This window comes from Podarcis muralis, chromosome 1 (genome assembly GCF_964188315.1).
Source record: "Podarcis muralis chromosome 1, rPodMur119.hap1.1, whole genome shotgun sequence".
In the NCBI taxonomy this organism is placed as follows: domain Eukaryota; kingdom Metazoa; phylum Chordata; class Lepidosauria; order Squamata; family Lacertidae; genus Podarcis; species Podarcis muralis.
This window is the reverse complement of record NC_135655.1, coordinates 65,719,346-65,735,197: the sequence shown is the minus strand read 5'-3', so window position 1 is coordinate 65,735,197 and position 15,852 is coordinate 65,719,346. Positions and strand designations below refer to the sequence as shown.

Genomic DNA, 15,852 nt, shown 5'->3' with positions numbered 1-15,852 from the left:
CACATAATAACCAAATCTTATGAATTCATGACTGGCATAGCATTTCAGTGTACCTGTACTGTTTGCAGCTCAGTTCTTTGGACTGAAGCTCATTCAGCAGACAACTGAAATAGGCCAATATCTTCACTGCAATATTACGTAAGGGGAAAACACTTGAAATACAACCATTTTCCACAGTGTCTGGGAGCACATATGATCAGTGCAAGGCAATGGCTGTCAAGCTCATAACTCATGCTCTTTACTAATATTCTACACCAACTATGCTATTTGCATTTTACAAGGTATGCAGCAAGCAAAATAATCCCTCACAAAAATGAAGAAACAGTAATAAAAGCAGTCTCTAGTCTGAATCTCTCTTAAAAGTCTCGGGCTGCCATACACCTAGAATTTCCCGGACATAGACGGAATGCAGCATGTTTACTCATTTGGAGTAAATACCATTGAGTTCAATAGATTCTACTCTCTACCAAATACACTTAGGAGTCAGACACAAACTTTTGTTTTCTGCTTGTTATTATATTCCATTGATGTAATCAGACTTGGGGCTCACCCAAACCTCCACTTTTCCTATGCCTAGCAAGCACGAAGCTGAGCTGTCTTTCATTTGTTTACAGTTGAATCAGAACAAATATCCATCTGCAGAAAAACGGATTGATGTTTGTTATGATTCAGCAGTAAACAGCAGATAAAAAGGGGCTTTCCCCAGGGGAAAGTGGTGGGACAAGTGGACGTGTGCATGAGCCCTTATTTCCAGACCAGTATATAGTGTATTAAAACTTTTAAAACGCTTTGCCGCTAAACACCAGTGCAACTGAAACAAAACACACTATTAGGAAGATTTTCCAGAGCACAAACTGAAGCTACACCCCCAGGCTGCCAGCTACGCCTTCTAATAAATGATTCAGCTGCACTCAAAGCTGTGTTTTGTTATTTCAAGTCTCAAGTGTTTTCAGGCGTTTGGTTTAGAAGTGTGTTTTGGATACTGCCAAGAACAGACCTTAAAAAATTAGATCTGGATTAAAGTGCACTTTGGATGACAAACTAGTAAATAAAAGTTTGCAAGTAACTCAGAGGGAGACATCATCAGCAAGCTTAAGTGCTGGTATCTTATTTATAAGCTAGTAATATTAATGCTCTCAGGGCAAAGGGAAAGCTGAGCTCTCTTTAAAGCTTTTTATTTCCATAGAAATCTAATAAAGCCAGCACTTTTAGTCAAAGCTTATTTTCAATAGGCATAAAAGATTGTTCCTTAGAAACTCCAGAACTATGTGGTATGGACTTAACAACTTTCATCTTTTCAAGGAGTGACTGGAAATTAATAAATGACAGCATTAAGTATTTTTAACCAACAGTTCTACCAGATGCTCAGTATGAGAAATCTTCTTAGATTAACATAGCAAGTGAAATATAATTTGATAAACAATTCTAAAATTTAATAGATTTATAGGAACTGTCCAGCAAGGAACATATTTATGGGCATTTCTGCTGTACCATAATGGCAAACACTCTACAGTTCTCCACAGTCCAGATTGAATAAGGTTTTGTTTCATTTAATAGTTTCAGAGCCTCTGCATAATAAACAGCAATTTTGACAGGTACTTTTCATTTTTAAAATCCAGGGTATGTAGGTGGGTGGAAAAGCTTTCTGGCCTCCCAGGAATTTATAGTTACAATTTGATGTTGGTTGTTCTGCAGGGGTTAGTGCTGTCTCCATTAGTGTCAAAATCAGCGGCAAATATCACATTTCTGGATGACAATAAAGCAAAGAGAATAATTCTTGCTGCTAAAGTACCAGGACTTTAAAACGTTCATATTTATGAGGTGAGGCCGCACAGGAATGCAGGCAAGTAAAGAAGAACGAATGCTCTTTCTGGTGTGTTTTATATCACTATCATAAAGCTTAACAATATTTAATCCTGAACTTATTACCTGACAGCTGAGCAAAAATTATCGTGATCGCTACATTCTTATTTATCACTTGGACTGCTCTTAAGTGTACAAAGTGCTAGGAAATGGATAGCTTGTTTATGCTGTGAGGTAAGCTGCTTGTATACCACTCAATTTTCAAAAGGGGAGGATTCCAGATGATAATGGGGGCATCCTGGCTGGTAATACTTGGGAACCCATGTTCCCCATAAATGAATCCAAAAAGCTATTCCTTGTTCTCCACAGGATTCCAGATGTTTGTACTATCAGAAAGCCAGGCTCTCGGCTGACTTTCAGCCAGTTTATACACATGCTTATTTCACAGTAAGCCGCATTGATTTCAATTATTGTCTAGCATGTCAATAGAGCATCAAAGTGTACAAAATAGCATATAATTCTATGCAATCTGTTCACACAGCATCCTATAGGATAGGGTGGGCTGTGAGAGAGTGAAACCCAGGCTAGCTGGGGAACTCTGGGGCTGCCACCTCCTACATTTAAGCAAACATCTAAGTTTATTAGCTCTGGCCATGTCAATTGAATTGGCTAACATATAATTTCCTTTTGACCAAGGTGTTGAGTTATGATCATGAGTACATGATCCCATATTTAGAAGTAAGTTTCATTTACGACATCTACCGGTACTTAAAATTTTTGGAAAAGTTCAGCTGTACTGCAACCCAATTTGAAGCTTGGGCCCATGTATAAAAGTAAAGGTAAAGGGACCCCTGACCATTAGGTCCAGTTGTGACCGACTCTGGGGTTGCGGCACGCATCTTGCTTTATTGGCCGAGGGAGCCGGCATACAGCTTCCGGGTCATGTGGCCAGCATGACTAAGCCGCTTCTGGCGAACCAGAGCAGCGCACGGAAACACCGTTTACCTTCCCGCCGGAGCGATACCTATTTATCTACCTGCACTTTGATGTGCTTTTGAACTGCTAGGTTGGCAGGAGCAGGGACCGAGCAACGGGAGCTCACCCCGTAGTGGGGATTCGAACCGCCAACCTTCTGATCGGCAAGTCCTAGGCTCTGTGGTTTAACCCACAGCGCCACCCGTGTCCCAGTGGGCCCATGTATACCCTTTGCCAAATTTGTTGGCTCTGGCACCCAGGGTTGCCGACATAATCCCCTAAGGCCAGTACACTCCATCACCCCCAAATGAAGTCTGATTCCTGGGACATGACAACCCTCGAGCTCTCGGTGCCTCACAATCAGTTCACCTATGCCTTCCCTCATATATATATATATCACTAAATTTACAAAGCACACACACTCAAAGTGATGTACCTTGTTGTATCTTCTTGACCACCTGACTAAAAATTACTTTTCAGATTGGCTGGCTGCAGGAAGATGAAAATGTGGCACAAGCTGATTTACTTTCTTTCAGCTATGTTGGTGGACTCTCATTGGTATATATTTCTCCCCAGAAACCGGAGCTTTTTTTCCCCAGCTGGAACTCGCCAGAACTCAGTTCCAGCACCTCTCAGGTGGGAGCCATTGCCATTCTAAGAGAATGGGGAAGATGTTTGTGGTGAGTTCTTTTTCAAGAAAAATGGCACTGCCAGAAACTAAGACGTGATCAGAGTCCGAGACACTCATTTGAATATGTACCTTGGCAAGCATAATTAAACAAAAATACTACTTGCGTACCACATGTCCTCACATCAAGCTATTTAATAGCTGCTTAATAGCTGTTTAATTTTTAATGTACTACATCATTACAAGCATTTTACTTCACTGTCTTTCTTTTAACCCACTACCCAAGGGACTGTTAGGTGACCAGATTGAAATATCAATTGTAACACTAGTTTTATGCTTAAGAACAACTCATATTTATTCATTATCCTAAGAACCGAGTAAACAAAGCAAGGAACCCAGTCCACATAATTAAGAAAAAGTGTCAATGAAGTAGAAAAATAACTTCATCTAAGTATACAATTCTTTGACATAAGCCAAAAGACCCATAAACTTGATAAATGCCATGTCTCAGATGTCTTCTATGTCTACAATCCTATAGAATCTCAGCTGTGAAACTTGCCAACCATTTTAATTTGTTCCACAATCTCAGCTTTACAGCCACAAATTCAAGCCACAAATTTTAATATGTCAATATAAACTCTTTTATTAACGTGCACAGTTCTATATCTGAACTAGGCAGCATTCAACTTAATAAAGTTGAGACAAAAATCTATGTAGACTATATCAAATAACAATTGATATGTAGACAAAGTTCTGGCTGCATCAATGCCAGCTAGCTGCACAGGGACACAGCAATATTAGAAAATAAAATTATACACAAAGCCCTTAAACTTTGGTAATATGTTGGCCATTGTGTGATCTTTATTAAAGAGAAAATAAATGTGACTCAAACTTCCAGGTCATTTACTTGGCTTCATTGTCATCGATGTGAAGCCAATATTTAAAGATCAAACGTGAGATCTGAAAGGAAAGTCCAAATATATTGAGCAAAGAAATATAAAATGGAAGGAATCTGGTATCTACATGCATTTGTTCATATATTCTCTGGATTTCACCTGGATCCAAGAACTCGGCTGTGCATCTGAGGACTCCAACATAGAGAGCTGTGGGCAACAGCCAGAAGCAACCGGGGGGGGGGGGGCAACAGGGCTGCGTTGCTGACCTGACTCCCCAACACCATACATCACTGCCAGTTACCAAGAGAGGGAGGGGCAAGGCAGTGGGGAGCTGGGCACAGTGAACCAATTCAATGTCCATGATGTTGTATCTCACCACACCCTCTTGTAACCAGCAGCAACACACATCACTGGGAAGCCAGAACAGCGGTTCAGCTCTGCCCACCTCTGCCACCACCTACTGCAAACACCACCTGACCGTTTTTCTCCAAATGTCAGGAATCAGATGTATGTTAACTGTATTTGTGGAAAATGTATCAGTATTGAAAAGAATAGAGGTGAGATCCAGAGGTGCTTCAAAGGTCCAGGTGATTTTGAATCACTGCAAATCGGGGTTCGATCCACTTTGTGCACCGATTCAAAAATGTAAAACTTTTGCAACATGGTTTGAGTCTATATTTAATCTTACTGTTTTTCCTATGGGGTTGCACTAGCGAGGGGTGTATGGGGTGTTAGGGGATAGGTAGTGCCACTGGTTGGGGATGTGCCATGTTCCTTCTGGGATAGTTTGTCCATCTTTAGTCCCTACCTTGCACTCCCACTCTGAACTATCAGCCTGCCACTGTGACCACACTCTGGGAAATAGCTTTGACTGCCCAGCTAGACCAGGGGAGGGTAGCCGATGGGTCTCAAACCAGTGAATTAGGGACTTGTCTATCCCCTGCATGCAAAACCACACTCAGGTGGATTGAGCAGACAAGACCAATAGTGGGTCCAACGGTCAAGAAGGCACCTACTACATGTGGTATTGAGAGAAGTGTGGGGCACATGGGGCCCGCCAACCTGGGAAAGTAGCTCATTGAGGAGAAGGAAAACTCTGATCCTAAACCTCCGCTGCCTTGCAGAGAAACAAAGCCTAAGGAGCAAACCCTTCACAAATCTGGATGCTTGGATGGTACCTTGTCTGCCTCTGTCCAGCAACTGCTGCAGCCAAGCTGGTGCCAAATGTATTGCTCTGCTTTCCTTTGGACCACATCAGCAAGGCCAAAAGGGGGGTCTTGTCATCTGGACAGCCCAGGACCTCCATACACACTGCCCAGGCTTGCGCCCTGGGAAGGTCACTTCATTGCTGCTAAACCCAGTGGTTTGACTTCAACCCCGGAGGTGCACTCCATTGTCTCTTGAGACAGACAGATGCCAACAACAACCTTCACTAGTGATGAGGATGGCTAAAATATCATGATCCAGTATCTACTGAAAAAGTTGAAAAATCTAGTATGTTGGATTGGATGTTCGCTGCAGACTGGCCCTCTGTGCATGTGCAATATCTGAACATAAAGAAAGCCCTCTAAGAGACAACAGGGGATGGCCCACAAAAACCTCCCTCACCTGTTACTTTCTATATGTTTTTGACTACTAATATCATCATGCTTCATCATTGGCCATTTGGCTGGGGCTGATGAAAGTTGCAATTCAAAACTCCTGAAGGGTTGGGGAAGGTTGGGGTACAGTAAGAAAAATAATACAATACAATACAGCACACTCACGTGGGTAGTCTTTTGGATGCGACTTCTCCGACCAGTTACCATAAAACGTAAGCCTATATTTAGCAGTTCCACAGGCACAACAGTCTAAGATTGGTTTATCGGTGACACCATTCATGGCTGAATCTAAAAGGAAGCAAGAGAGGCCCTTATTTTACTGTATGGGTGATTTTGAAGGTGCAGCATTTGAATATGTTTTGTTAAAATTACAAATAAATCAACCCACAAGATGCACATGGGCTGGGAAGTTTAGATTTTTGCATATAAAGTTAGCACTATACATTGAGCTTCAGTTAAAGTCACATTTGCTGGATATTTCCTTCTTGATTTTATCATAATTTCTAGGAATACAAAACCATGCACCAAGATAGAATAACACTTGAACCAATCCAGTCCAATGGTGATGCCGCGTTCTTTTGGCAGCTTATGACAAATCCATGGGGGCATGTGTTAACACACTATTTCCAAACACATACAGAAGCTACAATTTCAGTTTGCTTGAATCAAATAGTTCCATTGCACCCTCATTGGAACATGTGAACATGTTTGTTCACATGTTCCAATTAACACAAGTAAAAGCTGTCTCTAAAGACATACAAGTGTGAAAGAATGTTCATTTGTGCAGCCTCTGTACACAAGTGTACAGATAGTACAGCTGCTGAATGTAATGCGTGAACACCCCTATTGACTTGCCAACTTTTTCTTGTATTACAAATGAATGATAGTATATACTCCAAGGCATTTGTTCTAATATTTAATAACACTGCTGTAAAAAAGGAGTACTGCAACCTGTTTAAATGCAAACAGCTTCCCTATTCCAGAAACAACCGGAATGTACTTTAAATTCTTGACATGCCCTTTTTGCTTTTAACGCTCTTTTCGATTTTTCTGTATTCAAGAACACGAAACAGATGTCTCAATTTCATTTACGTAACCTGCTCCAGTGACTTCATTGAACACATTCACCATTCACAGCATAAAGAGCTGTTTGAAATTGAACACAATCTGCATTTCTAAATGGACTAAGAAAGTGAAAGGCCTGGCCAGTGTCAAATATGCCATATTTATAAAATTCAATTAAGCATCTTACAGCACACACTTCAGTGTATATTGTTTTGAATTTTAAAAAGCCTATCAAAGTCAAGGCCAGATTATCCTAATCCTTGGGCCTAGGGAAAAAGATGAAGGCCAGGCCCTCTTGGCATTCTCTTAAATGTGGCGGTGTTTCCAAATTGGTGGGATGAAAGGGGCAGGAGTAAGATCATCTTCTAGCAATTATCTTTGCATTGCTGCACCAAGAAATTACCATTCTTTTCCAAGGAGGTCTGGGACTCATTCTCTGGAAGACTTCTGCAGAAAATTTATGCAACTAGGATGTAATTTTAAAAGCAGTTACGCTCCAGAAGGGTGGGCATTTTGCAGCACTTCTAAGCACAAGTGTCTTCTCAGCTGAAAACACCATGAAAGAGGGTTTGAAGAAATCATTACTTTCTGTTAAAGTACATCCTTGGACAAGAAGGGAAAGTTTCCTGCCAATATTCCCCTTCTTAGAAATTCTGCATGGCGACTGTACATATAGCACACCAAATGTATAGATGTCAGAAGGCGGAGATTGCTGGCATGATAATACTGGGGGCAGAGCCACCAGGCACCACTTTGAACTGGTTCACATACACCACTGTGCATAAAGATGACATGGTGAAGGGCATTACATTAATGGGAATTCCATGCATGTGCTTCCAGTGTAATGTCTGAGACCGCAGCAGCTCCATTGAGTTCATGTGTGATCTTGGAAATTAGTGTGGAACAGTAGCTCATATAATACAATTCTGCAATTAATACTTGTACCCAGAGGCAGTTGGATAGGGTTCTGTTGAGGCTGTTGGTGTGATCCTAAGCCCACTGAATTTACAGGTTACCCTGAATGCAACAGGTCTTCCTTCCAAGAATATGCTTAGGATCTACCGTACGTAGATCAAAGTTGGGCTACACAGCCCTTTAAATCTGCTTAAGCTTCGGCAGCTTGGTGGCTGGTGCCAGAAGCAGCTAAAGCCTGGTCCGTTTCCTGGCATGAAGCATGTATTATGTGACTATCAAGCAGCTCCTTACATGTAAAATAAGCAGATGAACAGTTCAGGAATGCCCAGTCTTCAGGCTATTTGTGTCATAATTAGATGGAAAATTGCAACCCGTCTTTTGACCACTTATATTTTTCTTTTAAAAATGCTCTAATTTACACAGTTTCATTTGGTGCAAATGGCTTTCAGGCCTTGCCAACAATGTTGGCTGGGCAGGTGCAAAAGTGGAAAATCAGCTCAAAAGGCCCCATGGTGTACAGGTGGGGTTTAGGGACATTATCATGGTATCACTGTGGTTGTCATATGTTGCTGGCTTCCATGCATGGATAATGTGGGGATAATGTCTGTGCAGAATGCTACTGATTGGTGGTGACAGCAAGTGCAATGGGAGTTTCTGTTATTTTTTTCTATGTCATTTCTAACTTCTACTGGTATTTGTTTTGCTCTCTGTTTTTCTGCTGAGATTCATGTGACTACATTATTCCAGCATAATATTGGCATTCATGTAGGATCAGCCTGCTCAAGCCGAAACTTAATTATGTTTACTCCAAAGCAGGTCCCATTTTTCCTTATAAATTAATTTCAGCCTCAAGGCCATCTTCTGGTCTTGTTAAGTTAGCCTGTTTTCCTTTGCCGGCATCCTAGAAATGAATTTTGCTCTAAGCCTAACAGACCTTGAACCCAACATATTTGCACCCACTGACTGAGTGAAGCACAGCGCTCATTTGTGTAGGCATGGATGTTTTTGCTATTCAGTTCTGAATTGTGTGGATGAACAATTTGGAAGCATGACTAGGTTTGCAACCTTGAAATTATCTCAATGAGCATTCAGCAAACCTTTCACATGAATAGCAAGGAAGACCAAACCTACACAGGTGAGAAGTGAGGCCTACTTGCTGATTACAAAAAGAGAATCTCCAAACCAATAGGACTTAAAGCAGCTGAATTTCAACTAACCTGTGCCCACCCTAACCAACAGAAAGAGATAGCTAACATATGCCAGACTTGTGTTTTTGATTAGTTACTCTGGAAGATCAAATCAACAGGTGAGAAGCAAATGAATGTGTCTCATACCTTGTTCACACAGCCTCTTGGTAAGCGATCCCTCATCTTGAAAATAGATAATTCGCTTTTGTACGATGCTTGCCCTGTTTGAGAGATGGAAACAATGTGTTCAGAAAATGTGCAGATGCAGCAGATAACATTTCCACCTCCCCTTAATACTAGGGTTGCCATATTTCAAAAAGTAAAAACCAGGACACCCTGAAAGTTGTTGAGCTTTTTAAAACAAAAATCCTGATAATCTGGACGTACGGCAGCCCTATTAACAATAGTAAGTCACCTCTGATCCACACCAAGTTTATTGGGAGATAAGGTTCATGAGCTGGCATCCCCCACCCTCAATGAGCCATGCTATTGGTTGAGACTGTCAGAGATAGCTCAATCCATCAGTTGGTATGAAGGCACTGGACGGTCTTGAACAGAAGGAGACAATGTGATGCCCTCCAGATACTGTTGGAGTCCAGCTCTCATAATCTCTGGTTATTGACCATGTTGGCTGGGGTTGCTGAGAATTGGAGTCCAAAAATTTCTGGAGGTCACCACACTGAAGTTCTTGAGGGATGACAGGTCTTAAGGGATGCTTAGAGTAAGCAAAAAACACAGGAACATACATTTAATTAGTCCATCAGATACATCAAAAGTGGGAAATATCAGTTGGAACATACTGACTAAGATTGCAATTTCTAAGACAAGATGTCAGTTTTTCATCTTTCTTCCTCCTCTGTCAGAATCCAACTAAATCTGTAAGATGCTTTTTCATGCCCTACCTATCCATCATAACAAAAGTCTAACAAGAGCAAGTACAGCATTAGCTAATAGGTAAGAGGTTTAGCAATGAATCAGTAGCAGTTCCTTGGTCTCACCCTAAGTCATGCTAGGGGACCTTAGGTAAGCCACTCTTCCTCTGCTCCCCAACTCTAAGAAGGGGATTATTTACACATTTGCTTTTTTTAGTAGTTCTATGTTGACTTCTTCTGTTCATTGCCTACTACTATTAACATGCCCCCTTTACTCTCAGCGCCTCTCAGCAGCACTAGTTCATCACCTATTCACATGGAGAAATGAAAGATAAAACCAGTTTTCCAAGTTCCCAACTTGGCAACCCTATGTGGTGCTGAAGTTACCTGGCTCTTCCTGGAGTTCGCGAAACAAAACCACCAACGACAACAAGGAACCCAAAAGAGAAAGGAAAGGGATTCTGCAAACCTGGATTATGTAACTTTGAAAGAAAAATCTGCCAAAATATACTGCTTATATTTTGTGTTTGCCTCTAACTTTGGGCAGCCTTAAATTGGTGAATCTAGCATCTCAGAAAGATCAGACACTCATTTTGCAAAGTTCACTGAAGCTGAAGAATACAGAAGGCACAAAAATGGAACAGAAGAAGTAAGTGCAAGGAAAGATTCAAAAGTGCACTGCCTATCACTCCTTGGTCCTCAAAATTTCATTGACACCAGTGCTCTTTGTACTCTGTTGCAAATGCCAAAGTTGCTGCTCTGATCCCACACTGGCCAAGACCACATGGTCACAGAAAGACTTCTAAAAATGAAAACTCCAGAACAAATCAGGTGAAACATCCTTCCAATGTTTCATTTTTATAAAGTGTAATGTTAAAATGTTCCTGACTAACAGTTAGTTGACTTTTTAAAATATAGCAGCTGTAATTTTCTTCTCCTGCAATGTTCATTTTTTCCTAATTCAAATGAAATCTGTACATTTTGCATCCCTCCACCCCGACCCATAGCAACACACAAGAGAATTAAAATAAGCCACAGCATGCAATTCCTCTGGCACCCCTGGTTTTTCCTTTTTGCTGCACTAGCAAGGTTTCCGCAGGTCAAGACAACATGGAAATCTTGCTCTAAGGGTGCTTTGAGACTGTTGCTATTTTCAATCACATACTGGCAAATTCAGGTTGCACAATTAAAGTTGATTTGAAGGCCATGCACTACAAGCCCATTTCCCCCAAAGATCCCGTGTGTGTGTACGATAAGGAAAGCGATAGGAAAATGAAATGGAAAATGTGGGTTAACACTTGCTTGGTGCTGTGTCATGCAAACAAAGAAGAATGAATGCTCAATAAATAGCTAGTATTGTCTAACCTCCGTTCAAACAAATCAGGATGAATGCCCAGTAAGAAGATCATCTGGATGTGACCTGAATCTTAATAGCTGTGGCCACACAAGAGCCAAGTATGTTTTTCAGATAACAGCATGGAAGCTTACGGGGTTATTGTTTCTCTCTTTCTTACTCAATCTTGGGCTGTTCTCATTTGACTTTTAGCTGCCTGTTTCTACCATTACCATTAATCTTCAAATTATCAAGAGAGAGTGAGAAATGAAAGACTGTTCTTTAAAGTCTTGCAAATTTAAAAGCCCAGGAAGTAGAAGCAGCTACTATTTTAAAAATAAGTAAGTTATTTATACACATGTGTGCTTGTACACATTCATGAAAGGTTTCATTGGATTATGGCCAGTATATTTTATTCCAAGATTGTGGTGGGTTGGTGATTCTTCATTCTTCTCTTCTTTGGAAAGGAGGTCCCTTTTAAACATGGGGCCACCTGGTGGATTTAGTAGGCAAGGCAGCAAACAGAAATCAGACAAAAGCATATTGGCATGGCAGCTATGGCAACGGCTCACCTCTCCAGAATGGGTTTGGGAGAATGTGATGCTAATGACCAATACCAAGATGAAAGTCGAACAGGTTTGCATGTTGAGCAGGATGCTTTATGTAAGCGAGTCGTGAACAACTTACACCTGCCAGGAGTGACACCTCAATGCCTGTGCTGTATCAGAAAGATTGTGGACATCACATGGCCAGATAGAGTCTCATGCAAAGTTGTGCTGTCCTAAGACCACATTCCCAGCAAGTTCACACTCCTGTCTTAATGACATCTGCACTGGTTTGGCCACATGCACAAAAAGGAAGATGGCAGGATCCCCAATGACCTGAGGGTAGCAGGATTCAGACACTAGGCTTGTTGGCAGACCAACACGGCATTATAAAGATGTCTACAAGCATGGCATGAAGGCTGGCAACTTTAACCCCACCGCAAGGGAATCCCTTGCAGATGATCACAGTGCCTGGAGACAGACAGTCAGGTTGTGTATCCACAGCAGTGACCAGAGGAGAAATGACCGCTGGGAGCAGCGCAGAGAGAAGAAACGCCATGACGCACCTGTAGCAGCAAAACTGGATGCCTTCAAACGCCCCACCTGCAATAAAACATGTCTCTCCTGTATCATTCTCTACAGCCACAGCAGATGCTGTAACTCTCCTACTGTTTGACTTCACCCCACTGTCACCCGAGACAGACAGATGCCAACAACAGCAACAACAACCACCTCACAGGATTGTTGTGGGGATTAATTCAGATGGGGGAAACTATGTATACCATCTTGAGCTCCTTTGAGAAATGAAAGCAACAAACAAACAAACAAACAAACAAATAAATGAGAGCAACTATATAGCTAACCTGACACAACAGCCACCACCCCAGACATACAACAAACCATACTGCAACTAATCAAGCACATCCAACCGAATCCTGGATCCTCCAATCTCTCACGACACCACTAAAAACAAATACAGTGGTACCTTGGGTTACAAACGCTTCAGGTTACAGACGCTTCAGGTTACAGACTCCTCTAACCCAGAAATAGTACCTCAGGTTAAGAACTTTACCTCAGGATGAGAACAGAAATCACGCGGCAGCAGCAGGAAGCCCCATTAGCTAAAGTGGTACCTCAGGTTAAGAACAATTTCAGGTTAAGAATGTACCTCCAGAACGAATTAAGTTCTTAACCCAAGGTACCACTGTAACTATATAAACAAAGGACCTACACATGAGGTGTAGACAGGAAAATCCTGCACAAACACTATGCAGTATAATTAAAAGATCATTACCCTCTGCCTCCCTTTCTTTCTCCCCTTCCCCAAAGTCTATCACAATAGTGTCTCATATGGAATGTAAACTGCTCAAAAAAGATTGTATGAATTAAAAGTGGAGACAGTATATGTACTTTTCCTTGTTTATGTAAAAAAACAAAACAAAACTATATGCTACTCCTCTAAACGTTTCACTGTCTTCCTCCTAACGTTTCAGGCAGCTGCGGCAGAAGATGATGCAGGCTTTTAACCTTTCAGTTTGTATCCCCTTTGCTATGCATCTGAGGACCACTTTATTTGTCACATTTTGTTTTCATACACAGAGCTATTCTCCACTGCCAACATCCTGTGAGTTTGCTGCACGCTATTGAGATACTACAAAGAGGTGGCTAGGTTTTACATCTCGAAGGCAAGGACAGAGATCTGTGGGGGAAATGGGGAAGAAAGAATGACATAGCAAGGAGCAGGTTTTCCTGATGAAAAGCATCAAACCCAAAGATGCTGCTTTACACTTTTAATGTTTAATGGGCAGAAAAGGTCAAGAGTTGGTAATTACAGAAATAACCTAGAATTAATCAGATGCTGTCAGCAGAAGAGGTCAAGGGTGAAGGCAATGGAATTTTGAATGCCGGCCTTGTTAGGGATTGGGATCTCACAGCATGTTTGCAAAGAAATCCTGTTGTTGACTACAGTTCACTGGATACAAAGAAGGTATCAGAGGTGAAAATTCAGCTTTGTATTCTGTGAATATTTGGCCAGCATAGCATAGTACTAAAGACACTGGGCCATAAGACCCCAAGTTCAAATGTCACCTCCGCCTTAGGCAAGTCAATCTTTTACCAATCACCAACCTATTGCCTCATATGCTACTATTGTTATTTTCATTTTGATTTACTAAGGTCTCAGGGCAAGCCACAACAATTTAAAATGCAACCTTAACAACAGTTAAAAAGAAAACAACAATTACAATGATTTTATTATATGTATGAGACGAGTATGGTGTTGATGATAATAATAATACTAGTTTGTTATAAGAACTAGTTAAATGTTACATGTCCATTAAGCACGATCACTTTTGCAAAATTTGTAATATATTGAACTACTTCAGCTGTTTATCAAAATTGGCACTCTCTCCCCACACTGCATTTCTCAAAATTGATTGCTTTATTTCTGTACTTATTTCTAAATTTATATGTTGCATCTTCCTCCAAGGGAACCCAAGGCAGCAACCATGCCAATACTAAAACAATACAATTAAGACATCTAAAAAACAATGAGAGGTAATTAGGGGTTGAATAATGGCAAGATTTCTATTCTCTTTGTCCTAGCAAGATTTTGTACTTACAAGGTCTTGCTTTTTTCAGCTGTACAGTATTAGAAACTCGTTAAGGTAGTGCAACTTTTTCAGCATAGTCACAGTGGTGTTTCATAGGATCATAGAACTGTAGAGTTGAAAGGGACCACAGGAGTCACCTAGTCCACCCCCCGCAATGCAGGACTCTTTTGCCCAACATGGGGCACGAACCCACAACCCTGCGACTGAGTCTCATGCTCTACCAACTGAGCTATCCTAGCTTGATATATGTGATATCCCATTTATATAAAATTCCAGAGTATGGTTCCTTTCTGAAATCATGGCATCATTTTCAGGGAGGGTTGAGGCTCGTTTCAGACCATTCCTCTGGGCAAATGCATAATTCTTGCAAACATTGCTTGAGAAAAGCTATGAGTGATAAAGGCCAGGACAAAGGTTCTCCCTTCAGTCAACTGCTGAAGGCAAGTATTTTAGTAACTATTTGAGTGAGTGTCTTTCAGAACTCTCTTCTGGGTATAGCTGAGACAATGCAAACATTTGGCGAGGTCTCATTCCAAACCCTATTCTGCGGCACCTAATGTGAACTCAAGCTTCACGGCAGTTTGAATAATCCATAATAGCACAAGCAAACTTAAGATGGGGGGGGGGGATGACAGCATAGAATATCAGCCCCAGTTTGATTTCTGCTATGGGTCATAGCTGTGATTCCACTCACTTCAAAGCAGGATCTTGACCATCATATATAATGAAACAAAGAAGCTTCTTGAAAAAAATCTAATTAAATATGTGTCTGTGTTTGTACTGTGCTCAAAAAATCTCTCTGTTCTCTATCTGATGGTTCATGAGGATAAATATTAATTTTAAATCAATCAGTCTGCCATGTTCCTAAAAGAGGAGGCCAAGGAGTGCTGGAAACCTGGACAGTGAGATTGGTCCATTTATTACCAGTATTCTGCCATCCACAGAAGACATTTCAGGAGAATTGCGCAGGAATTTAAAAATTCTGGAGAGACAAGCGATGGACCCGCACAGATTTGTGGAAAGGAAGCACGAGTCACTTGTCCCTAACCCTCCCAGCTGCTTGCTGAGAAGCAACAGGCTTGCCAGTAGTGGGACCACAGCAGCTGATGTGGATCCTGCAAAAAGAGAAGGAAAAGCTTGGCAAGCTCATTCTTACCTTGCTTTGGGGGTCACAGCCTGGCACAGCCTGACGCTGCAAATGCAATGTGTTAAGTCATGGGTCAGGCAATATAGCACCAATGCACTGCTTCCCACACCAGGAAAGTGGGGTGTCGCTTTCAGCAGCGGCGGAGCATATGTAGGATATCCCAGGCGTGGGATAGCCGCTCGGGTGCCCAAAGAGGTGCATGCGCCCTGCAGCCGGGGGCGGAGCAAGCCCCCCATGGGGGCAGAGTGAGCTGTCCATGGCGGACATTTGGTG

The 15,852-nt window shown here is 41.6% G+C and overlaps 1 protein-coding gene across 1 annotated transcript in view; it reads right to left on the bottom strand.

Moving 5' to 3' along the window:
• The window catches only part of SPON1 (spondin 1), a 262,295-nt gene that overhangs the window by 175,556 nt on the left and 70,887 nt on the right, over nucleotides 1–15,852 (bottom strand). Inside the window, exons 4-5 of the mRNA XM_028730502.2 lie at nucleotides 9,218–9,291; nucleotides 6,069–6,191 (exon numbers count right to left, since the gene is read on the bottom strand). Of these exons, the coding sequence (XP_028586335.1) occupies nucleotides 6,069–6,191; nucleotides 9,218–9,291 (197 nt within the window). The remainder of the gene's footprint in view (nucleotides 1–6,068; nucleotides 6,192–9,217; nucleotides 9,292–15,852) is intronic.